The 16,193-nt window shown below is 36.3% G+C and overlaps 1 protein-coding gene, 1 long non-coding RNA gene and 1 pseudogene across 5 annotated transcripts; 2 read left to right on the forward strand and 1 right to left on the reverse strand.

The window, feature by feature from the left end:
- Positions 1–2,003: 2,003 nt before the first annotated feature.
- LOC149010669 (3'-5' exonuclease-like) lies at positions 2,004–6,339 on the reverse strand (annotated as a pseudogene).
- On the forward strand, positions 6,309–7,739 carry LOC149010670 (uncharacterized). 3 transcript variants are annotated; one of them, XM_089164393.1, is made up of 3 exons: positions 6,309–6,394; positions 6,545–6,629; positions 6,740–7,739. In XM_089164393.1, the coding sequence occupies exons 1-3, from the start codon at positions 6,389–6,391 to the stop codon at positions 7,459–7,461; spliced, it is 813 nt and encodes a 270-aa protein (XP_089020519.1). In that variant the 5' UTR covers positions 6,309–6,388; the 3' UTR covers positions 7,462–7,739. The 3 variants fall into 3 exon arrangements, with proteins under 3 accessions (XP_089020519.1, XP_089020520.1, XP_089020521.1); XM_089164394.1 differs by having other exon boundaries at positions 6,352–6,629; XM_089164395.1 differs by lacking the exon at positions 6,309–6,394 and having other exon boundaries at positions 6,540–6,629; positions 6,772–7,739.
- Positions 7,740–10,589: 2,850 nt separating this feature from the next.
- Positions 10,590–14,442, forward strand: LOC149010671 (uncharacterized). Of its 2 annotated transcripts, none has more exons than XR_016174751.1 (3): positions 10,590–11,122; positions 12,676–12,797; positions 13,330–14,442. It is a non-coding gene; the product is annotated as an uncharacterized LOC149010671 (long non-coding RNA). The 2 variants fall into 2 exon arrangements; XR_016174750.1 differs by lacking the exon at positions 12,676–12,797 and having other exon boundaries at positions 10,595–11,122; positions 13,330–13,428; positions 13,524–14,441.
- Positions 14,443–16,193: the final 1,751 nt, after the last annotated feature.

Genomic DNA, 16,193 nt, shown 5'->3' on the forward strand with positions numbered 1-16,193 from the left:
TTTGCTAGATAGTCTTAGTTTACTGTTCCTTAGATTCCTTTCGAACTTTGGAGTGTTTCGAATCCCGAAAGTATGGTTTCAGATAAAAAATTCAGTTTTGGCTTCAATTACTGTTCACCTGGTCGATTGCCTGGTCGACTGGATCAGTCAACCACCCAGTCAGCCAGTTGTGGACAGCATTGATGCTTTCGTCCGATTTAATCCGTTTGACCTTCGATTTTCTAGGTTTCTCTCCTAATGTTGTATCTATGCTTGTCTAGGGTTGATTTGCTAACTTTAGACTTGATTTCTTTGATCTTCGAATATCTTCGAATCTATTTAAGGTAAGGACAGTTGTTTCCATAATTACATATATTGCGTGAATCTTAGTTTCTATTTTGGGAATTTCTTAGATTCACTACCATTATTGTATTTTCTTAATATTATATTACTGTTGTAGTACTTCAAGTATAGTAGTACCATATTCACGTATTCTTTTGTTATTATGATACTTATTCTTGTCATTTACATATGCATTCGATCATGTTTATATGCATCTTTATATATGATGAGATATCAATTGTGTATGTTATGATTGAATTGGGAATGTGATTGAATATGTATGATTTGGGATTGGGAAGTGTCCTTTGACACTTTTCCGGATTATTGGTTGTCATACCTAGGGCTTATCTAACGGTGTTTGGCTAGGATGTTCCTGTTATATCAAACTCGATTTGGAAGGGTATTGAGACCGAACGACCCGTGGTAGCAATGGGGATTTATGGGCGCTCAAGACCGGTAACCAACCTGTGAGAAGACATGAGAGCTTTTCGTCTATTATTTGTGGATGACCAATAGGGTTGATGAGTCCGTAGTCCTGGACTATGCTAACTCTAGTGAAAAGGATACCGGAAAGGATTACCCGGGGCGAGGAATGGACGTATTTGGACCTGAGTTGATATAACCAAGTAGATGACTTGCATTTGGCTAGGCTTTACCTTGACATGCGCCAATACTTAGACCAAACGGAGAGGTGAGAGAGCGATGACCTAAACCCCAGCCATGGAATGTCCCGAGGGATGCCGGACCCATTACCAACCGATGATGAGTGATTTGAGACCTACCCAAAGAAGTATGGTGCTATGATTTAAAGAATGTTTGCCTATAGAGACCAGTATACATAAGAGTTAGATTCATACATGCATTGTCTGATTCATATCATATTGCATCATGCTATGTTTTGCTATCATGTTATTTATGTTGTTGTGGAATAACTTGCCTTGCTGAGTTCTTTATAAAGTAGAAGAAACTCTAGTTTAGTTTTATTACTTTTTCCTTTCCTTTCTTTTAGAATCGGTTGTAATTTTCTTTTTTGTTCAAGCTACATTTCCATTGTAGTTGTGGAGTGATTTTCCACACACTCTACATTTTTATTATTATATATTGGTATCATTTCTTTCCGCACTTTGATTATATTGTCTCTCTTATTCTTATCTTGATCTCATTGTTTATATAGTATTACATTGATTTATATATTGTTCATGATTATGTTATTGTGTATGTGGAAGGTTGGTTTTCTCGATACTTATTCTTTGGGGCTGTGGATCACACACTCTGGTATGTCAGGTAGGGTACTGGCTGGGTGGATGTGACAGCCTAAGACCTCTAGAAGGGTTGAATTTGCTTGTAAGTTGTCCATTAATATTTATATGATACTCAACTATGGACAAACACTGAATGATCCACTAAATCCATTTATTACTGAATCCCATACTACAAAGAGTGTCTTGGATGAAGCTCCATTCCATTTGATCATAGGTCTTACATAGATCAATTTTGAGTGCCATGTGTCCCAATTTAGATGTGGACTGCTTCATGAAGTGAAGGCATTTATGAGCAAGGTATATGTTATCCGATATGGACCTTTCTAGTACAAATGCACTTTGAGTTTCACTAATCAAGGAGTTTAGAAGAGGTTTTAATCTATTGGCAAGGCATTTTGCATTGATCTTGTAAAAAATGGTGCATAAACTAATCGGTCTTAGGTGGCTTACCTCCTGGGGGTTTTCACTTTTGGGATCAAGGTTGTAATTGTTCTATTAAAGCTCTTAAGAAGGTACCCCTTGTTAAAGAAATGTTGGATTCCTAATATCAGGTTTGACCGTATTATATCCCAATTTTTCTGAAAAAATCTTCCTGGTAAGCCATAAATCCCAAGAGCTTTATTCCCCTTCATTTGAAATAGAGCAGTTTTTATCTCCTTCGAGAAAATGGTCTACACAACATTTCATTTTCTGATGTGGAACTACAAGGTTGGATGTATGATGTGAGGGGTATAGGGAGATGGGGTGGGTAGAGGTTTAAAGTGATGAAAAATGTCTTAATATTTCATTTGAGATTTTCTAGTCAATTGTAAACCACTGACCATTCATAACTTTGATTTTATGGATGACATTTCTCTGTCTTCGCTCGTTTGTAACAGAGTGGAAGAATGCGGTGTTTTTGTCACTTTCTTGAAGACATTTGACCCTAGAACTTTGGTGCCATTATTTTTCCTCTTCTCTAAGCAATCTAGAGAGTTTAGATGTTATCTTAGCTTCAACTTGGGCTTGATTTTCTGAGGGGGTTTCTTGTTGGATTTCTTCTAATGATGACTGAAGCTTTTTTATTTCAAGGGAAGCCACTAGTATCCCCACAAAAAAAGAAGAAGAAGTGGTACACTTGCCTTACTCCAGTTTCTAATGAATTTTGTACAATTATAAATCTTTTGTTGAAGCAAGTAGGTAGATGACCCCAGTCCACCCTTTTTTAACTTGATCCAGAAAGTCATTGTATCCTTCCCATTTGTTCTCATACATGAATCTCATAGGTTTTCTTTTGGGTTTTTGTAGGATGACCTCAATAGGTGTATGATCGGATCCTACCATGGCTAAGCTTATGGGCTACAAGGCCACTACAAGAATTCAACATTTTAGAGAGATCAACTGCTGTGCGGATTTCTTGGCAGTATTTACTCACTCCACCCAAGAAATCCATTTAAACCCCTTTGCGCTTCTGAAAGCGATCTGCAATTGTACTGATTGATGCTAATAGAAAGAAATACCCCATTGAGTATACATTGTAATCCTCATGTTATCTTATTTGCTTATCAATAAAAAAAAAAAAAAAATCTTTTACCTGATGCCCGAACGTGAAGAATCGATCAAGATTAATTATCGACTTCAAATTCAAAATCAAAATCTAAATTCTGCACTAAAAATTGAAGCTTGAGATGAATGAACACATTTGGTGAAAGTGGCACATGAACAAGTAGCTGATGAAATAAATCCGCCGCTTCATCCATTCAAGATTATTTTTACCCAAATAAAGAAAAAGAAATCTCCCAAATTACTATATATGGGAGTCCATATATTCGTAAAAATCAATTTCTGATTCATCCAAATTCAGCCAGCCATTGAACACTAAGAACAGTATGTCAATTTAAATGCTAAAAATGGGAAACGGCAGGAAAAATCACCTTGTGATCTCAGGTTCCAGAATCTCAGGTGTTTCCCCAAATAGCAGAAACCCAGATGTCTGTCTTCCCAGAATTAATTTAGGTCTGTTCTCCTTCTCGAGTTCTTGAACTCTCCTGCAACAAAACCTTACCAATCTGGAAAGAAAGAAAAGCATCGAGACAGGCGTATTGAACTTGATTGTAGCTGAGCCGCTCTGCATCCCATTTACTCATCGTTACTTTCCTGGGCTTCGTGACTTCTTTTCCAAGTACCTCTTTTGTCAGCCCTTTCAATCCAGAACCCCTAAGCTCCGGCTTGCTCAACTTATTTGCAGCCAAGAAACGAAGATCCATTGTCTTCAAAACCCTCAATCCGTGATCCTCTGATAATTTCTCAACATCTCCCACGATTCCCACTCCAGCGAAGCACAAACTCGGATCTTTAAGAAAGTTGACGAGAGAATTGGGGATCTGATCCGCGTAATGGAGTTGAAATATCAAGCAAGTTCGTTCCACACAGAGCTGTAGAACAGCGACCTTGTTGCTGACGCCGCGGCTGAAACTTGGACGCCATTCCACATCAAGACCCACTACGAGCTTCTTCCCATCGATTATGCCAAGGTGGATTCGTTGGATTTCGGAGATCCATTCGTCGACGACAGAGGCAGTTTTGGTTAATGTGGCTCGAATTTGGTCATTAAAGAACCTGATGGAGTAGACTTGAGGGTCACTGAAAGGGGCACTCTTCCTGAACATCTTCGATCGATATGGATGGCTTGTGCTTGCGCTTGTGCTTTGATTGTTGTCTCTCCTTGTTCGATTCGATTTGGGGTCACAAGTGACGAAGTAACTTTCCCAATGGTTACTTAATGGAAAGCTTCTGGAATTGACTCCCAATTTATTATGATGGAAGACTTCATTGTTGACTCTGTTTTTGTTTTATTTTATTTAGATTGTGAGAACTCAATCCACCAAACCGGTAAGTTTAGGTATGAATGGGACTCTTGAGATACCAAAATCCACAAAACCCATGATTTTTCTGGGGCTAAAGTGGCTATACAGGTTCGTTTAGGCAGGGTTAGTTGATTGAATATCTTTCTATTGCTGCTTTAAACATATTTTTTGATAAAAAGAACTTTGATTCTTGTGCTTTATAAAAGACTATGTGAGAGGCAGGCACAAATAGATGCAAAGAAAAAGCTAACAAAACAAACCCAAAGAAGATTTGATGTAATGCATCTATGTGTGTTTCATTACATGGATGAAACGAGTTCTCTGATGTTAAGTTTTATCCAAAGGGTTCTGTTTTTGGCTTTAAAGAGAGCTATTGGTGCTAAAAGCCTACCCATGTCTCTAAAATTATACTTCAGAAATGATTCTCTATGTGTATAGTGTGGCCTCCACACATTATGCACAAATGGCCAATGAAATGAGACACAAATAAGATTTTAATTTTTACCTTTTTAATTGGATGGTAATGGTGCTATTTTGCCCTCTTGGCATGTAGATTAGGCATGAGTGATATACTACAACCAGTAAATAATTTCTCTTCTTTATAATTTTTAATCATTATTTCACGTTAATATAAAAGATGAGAAGGCACAAAGTACTTTAAACCCAAAAAGAAAAAGAAAAAGAAAAAGAAAAGGCATACAAAGAAGAAGGAATGAGAGCTTTCTCTCCCTCTGTCCCCATATATAAATATTCACTCTTCTAGAATTCAACCTATGTAGCTAGTAGATTATTCCATTCTTTTGCACCGTCAGTCAGTAATGTAGGAGATTCTTCCTACATATGCATCTTGATCTTATGAGACAAATCACAAATGCATTTAACTTTAAGTAATTCCTATGCAGCTCAAAGAACCTCTTTTTCTTTTTCTTTTTATTTATTTAGTTATTTATTTATTTTTTGGTCAACATATTTTTTGTGTTTGAGGTTCATTCGGGTCAGTTTGCGCACACCTCGATTATATCCTTAGATGGAGTTTTGTCGTCTGCAAAGGTCAAACCCATGAGTTCTCTACTAAGAAATATGGATCTTACCACTCTACTAACCCTCATTGACATTTATTTATTAATAACCAGAGCAGTGAAAGTTACGCCAAAACCAATCCCAGCCCTTCACCCTGTCCTCTGTGAATGAGAAAAAGGTCCGACAAACTGCAACAATTCTGTATTTGCTTCTCATGGTAACCTCAATGGCAGAAAACAAAGATGGGTCATCCAATAGAGCTCAAAATTCAAACATCTTACTCACCCAATCTGCTGCAGTTACATCATCTGGGCAGTAGAATCCAAGCTCAATCGTCATACTTAACTTTTCTGTTGACAAAAAAACACATATGCTGTTTTTAACTGAAATACTGTGTTAAACATATCTATACAAGGCATCAGGAGAAAAAAAGATTCATAGTTTTCCAACTTAAATGATCTGTTACTTGTAAAGAAGGTATACCTTGGATTGATATCTTTCCATTAAAAGCTACTTTGAGTTTTTGACTTTTGAAGACAGGTCGGATATAATCATGCTTGTCACTTTATTTCCCTTCCTTGATCTTTTTCTGGGCGGCCTAGATGTCTTATAACCTTTCCCACACCTGCATATGGATACACTTCAATGACCATAGATGGGCATCCATTCCAAAACAAATTCCCTTTCTACAAACCAAAATCAGTTTTCAATAATCTACCTTTCTCTCTCTCTCTCTCTCTGGGCTGTGCATGCTTTTGTGTTTGTGAAGAAGATTCCTTGCATGTCCCACACCTTTCACCTTCCAAATATTCCCTGCTTCCATGTAGAAATGAAATCCTGGAAGCATTCGTGCACTTACGTACTTCCAATTTCATACAAGTAGACGCCATCTCCTCTGCTTTCTCCCTCCATTTCTCTTCCTCACGCGTGGTTGCTGAGATGGAGGTAAGTCTTTTGATCCACACAGCTCTTAAAGCCTAACTGTAAACTTGTTACTGTATTGCAATACTGCACTGGTTTCATGTATTTTGCATCATCTGTGTATGTATATTACAAGGCACTAAATCATTCATTGGGTTGGTTCTAAAAATGCAGAAGCCCCGTATCACAGAGATAAAAGTTCGGATGGACTGTAATGGGTGTGTACAGAAGATCAAGAAGGCATTGCATGGCATAAATGGTATGTTGAACAATTCAAATCTGCATACTCTTTTCATATGCTAGCTACTTTGTTCTCTTCTCGTGTTGTTCCAATTTAAACATTTATGATTTGTATCTGATTTTCCACAGGGATATATGATCTCTATATTGATTTCCCGCAGCAAAAGTTGACAGTAATTGGCTGTGCTGATCCAGAAAAGATTGTCAAGGCTATCAAGAAGACAAGAAAGATTGCCACCATCTGTGCCCATAGAGAACAAATTGACACCCCAGCTCAACCATCAGAACCAGCACCACCTGAAGGTGGACAATCAGACCCTGATTCTGCAGAATCCCCAGCCACTGAAACGGCTGAACCAGCAGAGCCATCCAAAGACCCACCACTGCCTGAAAATCCAGCACCTGAGACAACACCATCACCCATAGCTGTTGATGCTGCTGTACCCCAGCAAGTTCATGAGCATGGTCTGAAAGATGTTGGAAATACTCACACAATACACCACTTTCAACATGACTACGGCCATGGCTATGCTCATGATTACAGCAATGGTTGGCATTTGAATAACAATCCTACTGGATACAATTTCCGACCTGAGCCAACAGCTTATGTCACTCACAGCTACAACACCTATAAACCATTCCCTTCCATTTCTGAAACTCACAGCTACAACACCCACAGAACATCCCCTTCTATTTCTGAACACGAGAACTTTCACTCACCTCCTCGGCAAATCCATTACAGTCGAGGGACATATCAATATGATGATTACCATACACGTGGTAACAGTGGTGTGAACAACATAACTTCAATTTTTAGTGATGAGAATCCAAATGCATGTAGAATAGTCTAAGGGGATAGAAAGAGAGGCTCACACGGAAAGGCTCTCTTTCTTTCCCCTTCCAAAGAGAGTCCTTGCAAGAAAACTAAAGGGGAATTGATTATTAGTAAAGTAATCCATGGTATTGATGGATATTATTTCTAATGGTGACTTTTTTGATAAGCTTGTGATAATGTTGAAAGAAGAATGAGATTCTTAGATTGTAATTGCAGTAAGAATTGATCCTGTATTCCACTTCATTACAGACAGATTTATTTTTCCTGGTGCTCATTTATTCCAAGAGAATCCTACAAAGGTGCATTATTCAATAACTTTATTAGCCTTCAATTTTCTGGTGATCTATCCTTACTTTTAAGGAAGAAGGTTGGCTCAGCAGCCAGCTTTCAATAAACTAATGGCAAACACCAAGCACCAAATTTATTTAGTTGTTTTGCCTAATTTTATATTTACAGAACCTAATTAATGATGATGCTAGTCATTTGATTGTGTTAGCTATGAGGCTAATGCTATTGGTCCTCTACTATTTTCTTCTCCTCCCAGAAGTTTAGTCTTTTTCTTTTTTTCAGAACATTTTCGCTCATGGAAGCTGGAGGTACAAATTGAGAAGAAACATAAAAGGGAACCGCAGGAGAATAAACATTGGCAATGGAATCATGTCTTTAGTGCATAGGACCATCACATATTTTACTGCAAGCACTCAGACATACAAATAACAAAATGGAAAACACTACTTATGCACTTTATCAACATATCCATATTGTGTTCAGGTTCTTTTAAGAGAGATTCCAATAAATACTTATGGCCTCCAAGTTCCACCTTCATGAATTCAGGCTTCATCTAATCCAGTGAGTCACAGATATTCCCACATCACATAATTATTGAACAAAATACATCATAGAGAGATCTCTGATAATATTGTCCAGCAATGTGGATGGTTCAGCAATTGAGACATGATATGAAAGCAAAAGCAAGTCACTAATATCACAGCTCACACCTACATCAGATATACCATCTCCTTGGCAATATAGTAAATGTTACTCAGGAACTTCTGTTTTCTACACACGGCTGTATATACTGTAACATACTCTTGATCTGATTCTAAACTACAATGGGATCAATTAACCTAAGATATCCTTCTGACCAAAAACTGATGAATCCCAATGACTTCATGGATTCTTTTGACCACTATATGAGAATATGACATATGGTTAAGAAGTAATAAACCTCATGTATGGTTGGAGATATCAAAAGCAGGTCAACTTCAATTTCCATCTCCCAGGCAGAACATGTGTGCTAAGCATTTACACCAAATTGATACCAAATCTTAACATATATGCTTAAGATATGTAGTGAATCAGGTATTATCATTTGTAATATTTCATGACTAAAACAAAGGGGTGCTAAGCATTTACACCAAATTGATACCAAATCTTAACATATATGCTTAAGATATGTAGTGAATCAGGTATTATCATTTGTACTATTTCATGACTAAAACAAAGGGAACAATACTTAAAGTTAAAAGCATAGATTGGGAGAATCTCTTTTTTCCCTCATAGATAAGATTGGTTCCTACCCTTAAAGTAAAAGAATTGTTTGCAAGAATCTTCGATTTTCTCATAGGTAAGGTTGGTTCCTAAACTGAAAGCACTTCTCTTAACTGAGTATAGAAAGAGATGCACTTTAGAAAGGCTTAAGCAGAAACAGAAATATAAATTATACTAATCAGTTACTTTGGTAAAGCAGGGTTAAGTTATTTTCACTCACTGGGGCAGTCATCTTTCACTCACTCACAAAGCATTCCCTCACTTGCTACTTCAGCAATTCATTTTCCCTGTTTGCATCTTGGCCTGACTGAAGCATCAGAGGTGGCCTGTTGATCATCCTGATCGAACTGCTCTGACTGGAACTTTGAGTTTTGCAGAGTTTTCACCTCAAATCTAACGGATTTTGAGGGAACCAGAACCAGCTTGAAGGTTCACCGGATGATTCACCCCCAAAGGTAGATTCAGCATCAATAATGACCATCAGTGTGTAGAAATATGATGGCTCCTAATGCTCACTTATAATTACAATAACAATCTTCAACAGTGGTTTTAACAATGACAATGCAACTCTAAACTTTTAAAACTATTAGCTCTCATACCTTTCATAGTTCCCGAAGAAGTCCAAAATTTTATCAATCCTAACTCTACTGAAAGTTACCTTAATAAAGGTAATTAAAGAAAAATGGATTCAGGAAAGAAAAAAAAAATTTGTTCGACCATCTCCTGAGCTGATAGAGAAATAGCCAAGTTTAAAAAACCAAAATAGAGAAATAGTCAACGAATAAATGATGCCTGATATTACAGAAACCTATAATCCTGCATTGATGAACTTCAAATTTAAGTTTCAGCTAAATAGTTAAAAAAAAAATCATCCATATTATCAAGACAAATTGTCTTTATCTTATAATTCAGAAATTGTGTTTGATCTTAATCTAATTATTTGAGCAAGCAATCTCGCAAATACCAAATTGCAAATTCATAGTGAACATATATGTGACAATTTTATAGATGTATATACTAAAATAATATATTATTTGAATGGTCCATATGATAGGTGAATGAACCCATATATTTCACCTATATAAAACAGAGGGGATTCAATCCCAATTTTAGCTACTGATGATCTAGTAATAAATTTCCCTTGAAAATAAGCAACATAAGAAGTTTATCAAATTGAAGAATAATCTAGTTTTTCAATGGATAATCATATGAATTTTCAATATATTTTCGCGTTATATTTGATTCGGGATGGTTAATTTGGTCATGCCAAATAATAAAACTATTGGAATCAATGTTCTTTTGATTTACCAAAGCATATGTTTCAACCATGCGAATATTTGTATAATACAAACCGGGAGAAAATATCTAGGGTGGTGTTTGGTTTTGTAATACCCTGGAATCGGTTTCTAGGAAATCATGATTCCACAAAAAAAAAAAAAAAAAAAAAAAAAAAAAAAAGAAAAGGTTTGGTTGCAACATGATTCCGAATCCAAGTGATTCATGAGAATCAGGTGGTTCCGTGTTTTAATGTAAAATTTAGATTCCGTTTCCAAATAGAATCACCAATTTGTAGTTGTGGTATAAATATCGATGATTCTGTAGAATCACCCCAGCATGGTGAACTCGAGACGGTGAACATCGAACCTCCTCCAAGCCCTAGTCGCAGACTCTTCTCTTCTTCTCTTCAACATCGTGAAGTCGAAAAGGTGAGACCATCGAAGCTTGACTATCGAACCAGAAGCTCCTCCAAACCCTAGTCGCAGAAGCTTCTCTTCAGCATCTTGAACTCGAGGCGGTGAGACCATCGAACCAGAAGCTCCTCCAAACCAAACTTGCAGAAGCTTCTCTTCGAACGCTGGTGGCTGCAGGTCTTCCATGACACTCTTTTTAGTTTTCACGTGGAGAGAAAACTGTGGTAAAAACCGAAAGAAAGGAAACGATCGAAGGGATCCCAACTCCTACTGAAGCGAAGCTTGAACCAGCTGCCGATCTTGCAAAAGGGGATTCCTCTTCTTCGTCTTCTCTGTCTCCGGTGACTCAGTCTATCAAAATCATCTTTTTGTAGCAGTTTGTCTGTTTTCCATTTATTCGTCTTCCTGGTGTTCGCGAGAAGTTGTGCCGTTAAGGTCAGTAAATAAATCGGGTTTTCTCATTAGGATTCTTCTATGTTCATATAATTCTTCTTGTTTTCTTCTTTCCCAAAATTTGTTAGATGGGTTTTCTCCATGTCCTGTTTACCTATATTTGTTTGAACTAATTGAATCTACTTTCTTGAAAACGATCAATCTCGTTTTCGGGTTCAATAAAAGCAGAGAACAAGCAAAAACCTCTACTGGTACAAGGCTATCAGCTCTGTTTCTCAATGAAGCTTCCTTTTAGTCCATAACTAAATAGACACTGTTACGACTTTTATTTATATGTGGAACTTCATTGTTCCTTTGAGGCTTTCAGTTTGTAATGTGCAGGTTAAAGTTCATCTTTGATTGAAAACTGTATGACAGAATGATGCCATTTACACTTTGGGCTGATTGTTTCTGTCTATAAATAACAGAGGTGGAGAACAGATACAGAATTATTTGTTTTTCCATGTTCTTGATCTTCAAATTGTGATGCCAGAGAGATTTTGGTGTTTTTTCCAAATGTTGATGGAAAGAAGTAGCAGTCACTTCTTATAGCTATGGTGTTTTTTGTGAAATCTATCTATGATTTGCAGTTCTAATATTAATTTCTTCCAAGTTGAAGATTCCATTTCAGTAATTAAGTACAAACTTTTAAAGCAGTACCAATCCGTGTCCATTTTCTCATTGTTTGAATTTGGAAACTTAGAATATTGTTTCTTTCATATTCAAATGTGGATTTGGATTGGGAACATGGAAGTTAGCAACTTGCTCTTCCATTTACGCTATAAACATCTTTAATTAATGAAGGATATTGTAAGGATTACACTTTGACCAAATATTTAAAAGGGTTTTGTTACTTGACTACACAGAAATTTGAAAGTATCGTATGTTGACAGCAGCAGCAATTAGAGGAGATATTGGCATGTTTCATGGGATTATGGTTCAAAAAGGATCTTGAACTTCGATTGACATGATAGGCATTGTTGGCTTGATAAATCTGTAGAAATTTATTGAGGCAGAGCTTCCCATCACAATATGACTCTCATTATTATTGAGTTTTCTAGTTTTCTTTCATCAGTTCAGGATTGGTTTAGGCTTTTCCTTCTTGAGTTTTGACCATTCCATATTACCTCGTAAGGGATTACAGCCTCACATACACAAGTTTGAGTAATAAAATTTGCTTGTTGCATTTGGTAATTCTAGTCAAGGTCTTGGGTGGTAATTTCAATTTTCAAGTTCTCTTGTTTCTTCCTTTTATCCTCTATTGAAACTCAAGTAAACTGTTGTACATCTTTCCGTTTCAGTTTATTTTTCTTTTTCAAGTTCAATGATATTCTATCTCATTAGATCTGTTACTGCTGTCTTTAATATTCTAATCATTGGTGGAAATCCTGAATTGTATCTGAAATCAAGATTGGATCTTCTGCTAAATTCTGTTTTCCTAATCCCAAGTGGGTTTGGGGACTCTTGATCCGCAAGTCTGATTTCACTTCTAGTTTCAGCTTTGACAATTATTTGTGCTTCTTGACTGATTGATGAATTTAAAATTTAATCCCAAGTGGGTTTGGAGCTGCTGAGAGAGATCTGCTGCTCAGTGAGTATGGGTTGTCCAAAGAGCAAGAACTGGGGTGTCTTCACATCATCTGATTTCTTTGTAGTTACGGCAGGAGAACTTCCGATGGTAAGCAAGCATGACACACTGTCATTGCCACTAGTATGCAATGCACTTTCTGTAGTAAGAGATATATGCTGGAGAAAGGCATGCAGTGGATTGTTTTTTACACCCTTGTTAAGTATCTAAAGGACCACAAAAGTTGTTCACTTCTAGGGAAAATGGTTTTACTGCTTGCTTGTGGAAACAAACTGTTTGACCTGTGTGTATCGCATCAAATGCGAGTGTTGTTTTGTACTTACATCTGATTAACTTTTGGAAATTTTATTATTGTCCTCTGATTTGCTTCTCTCACATTCCTTTGCATCATCATCAGTTCCTAGGTGTTTTAGTGTCTTAATATAATGATAAGAAGCACACTCTTTCCTATGTTATTGTATCTAAAAATATCAACTACTTGTCACAGCAACATTTGATTAATAAAATCTAATTTCTTATTGAAGAGAGACAAGTTGGAAAAAGAATTCAAGAAACCATTTTAGATGAATTTTGTTACTGCCAAAGTTTTCATGATTGAAAACTAATTGATATTATTAAGCAGGTTGGGGATTCTGATCGAAAGCTGGCAGAAGGGATTACTCTATAGTCAATAGCAGCAGACATGTATGGGAAGGCATCAATTATTGGTCCTCTAGTAACGGTATCATTCCAGAATTTTTGTATGGGCACTTCACTTATTTTCTTGAATCAGCTTGCCTTGCTTTGGGAGTGTGATGCGAGCTTTATCTTTTTTAGGTTCACATTCTATTTCAACATTCAGGGACTACTTGAGCTTCATTATGGTTAAATTATCTGATTCAATATTAGAACGTCTTGTCCATGTGTGACATTCTATTTTTCAGTTTAAATTTATGAATTTTTATGGTTCTAATTGGGTTGTTTCCTTTGAGGGGTTGTAGATTGTAGTTTCTGGTGGACCGAATTCATCGGTAGCTAAAGTCAAGGATGGCTGCCAATGGACATGTTGGTGCCATACCAGCAGTTACAAGTGAATCAGTCTATTCACTTCTGATCCATTCTTGAGTACTTGACAGCAGACCAGCAGTCTATTCACTTTTGATCCATTCTTGAGTACTTGACAGAGGTTCTTCAACTAGTTGGAAATGCAAGCAAGGATCTGAACAAGTGCAGCACTCTTGATTCTGTTGCTATTCTTGAGAAGTTGACAGCAGAGGGTTTGAAGCTAGAATGCAAGCAGGATCTGAAGGTAAAGCCTATCACTCCATTGCATCTGCAGCTGGCTATGAGGGGGAGGGATGAGGAGGTTGATACACTGATTAAGGGCACAACTGCAGGCGGCGGTGGTGTCATTCCTCACATCCACAAATCTGTCATTAACAAATCATCCAAGGATTGAATCTGGTATTATTAGTTATAGGTTTTTTTTAACCCATGCATTCCCCCATTCTATATACTTTATGTTTCTCACTCAAATACAAGAAAATTTGTGTTTTAACTGTTAAACATGGCATTGGATGTATCTGCTCTTTTGGGCCTTGCAAACTCAAAAATTAATGTTTATTTTTATGCCGTTGAAGGATATTTCAGGGTTCTTGGTTATGTGTATGATTATTAGTATAATTTTTAATAAAGTGATAACCGTATGTATGCACATATTCTGAAGTCACAGTTCACCCTTTTCCCATGGCTTTTGTTGAAAATTGATAGGGCAACATTTTAAGTCTGGCTGGATTGGGCTGAGACTAATAATCTAGCGTTGGACTATGACATTGATACTGCTACAGTTCCAGGTGCAGAGATAGCCACGTCGGCAGCCACATCACAGAAGTTTTCACGTCTAGAGTTCCTCATAGACTATGCTCTGTAGTTAGTTATGAATGATTACTTTGATCAGTTGATAATTCCTTTGATAGTTGCTTTAGAATTGGAGTCATCTATAACCTGAATGGGTGCCACCTATTGCTTTATATGATCTTGTCTAGGATCATAGTAGTGTTTGTGAAATCGAATCACATTTTCAGTGGCTGGAATTTAATAAAATATATTAAAATAAAAAAAATCAAACAAAGAAAAAAAATGAAGAGATAATACAAACTCACTTGAGTTAAACACTACAAAATATTAAGTGTTTGATCATTTAACCTGGATTTTGATCCCATTTAATTTCACTTTCTCACTTCTCTGCACACTTGCGGCGATGCCAATAACAAAGCATGGACCTTAGATTCATAGCCAATGGCTGGTTGACTATAAATATAAAGAGATTCAAGAGGTTGAAATTAGTTAGGTGCATGAAAGTGATTCTAATTAAACTGGGTATTCGTCAGACCTCTTATCTTCAATTATAGGACCATGCAACATTGGACCCAGTACGTCAAGTTGTTGTTGTTGGTGGTTTGTTGAATTTGGTACTTTCATAAAGTTTTGGTTTTGTCAGGTTTTATATTATGTAGTTACACTTATATAAGATCATATATTACCCTTAATAGAGGAAAAAAATTAATCCAAAAATTTGTCATCTCATCTTAACCAACCAAGAAAGGGGGAGCAAGAAAGTTCTTCCTCTTCCTCTTAATAGCCCTCAACCCAATAATAAATGGTTGTTCAAAGTGATTCAGGTTGAATCCACTCACAGAATCAGGGTAACCAAACAAATTTTCATACATATTCACTTTCAGAATCATGGTAACCAAACAGTTTTTCAAACATATTCATTTTCAGAATCAGGGTAGCCAAACAATTTTTTTTACGAATATGATTCTACAAAACCTAAATCCACAGATTCATGATTTCCTATAAACATGATTCTGAAGCGGATTCCAAGGAATTGCGGAACCGAATGCCATCTAACACTTTTGTAGTAATTATAGTTATTCACTTTTACCATTATTTATAGTCTTAATATGATAGCCATTTTGACAAATATCTTTAAAGCTTATTAAGTTTCTTTGAGACTTATTACAAAATAATGCATTATTTATAGTCAATTTCTTCTCCCAAGTAGTAATAGATTAGCTTTTTCGAAGCCTTCAATCAATGTTGTACTATTAATTATTGTATGAACATTGTCTTCCGCATCATACATCATAGTATATTAGGAAATATTCATATTCTTCATCAAAATGAAATAATGTAGAAAATCAATGTAATAAGAAGAAAAAAAAAATGAATGGAAAAAGAATTACATTTAAAATAAGCAAACTAATATAATATCAATTTTATTTTTATTTGAACTCCAGTAACATATATTCAAAAGGGTCTGTAACATTTAGATGCATAGTATTGTGAGGCCATCAAAATCATCATCTTTACAAGCAAAATTTGTTTCAGTATCATTACTTTAGAAAGTTCAATTTATCTTCACATTATTTGTATTCATTTAATTAAAGTTTGATAAAGTTTAACGAAATATTATGAAGTACGATAGATGCATGCCTAATGATA

This window comes from Hakea prostrata, chromosome 7, assembly GCF_041222555.1.
Source record: "Hakea prostrata isolate BN-2017 chromosome 7, UWA_Hpros_2, whole genome shotgun sequence".
Taxonomy (NCBI): domain Eukaryota; kingdom Viridiplantae; phylum Streptophyta; class Magnoliopsida; order Proteales; family Proteaceae; genus Hakea; species Hakea prostrata.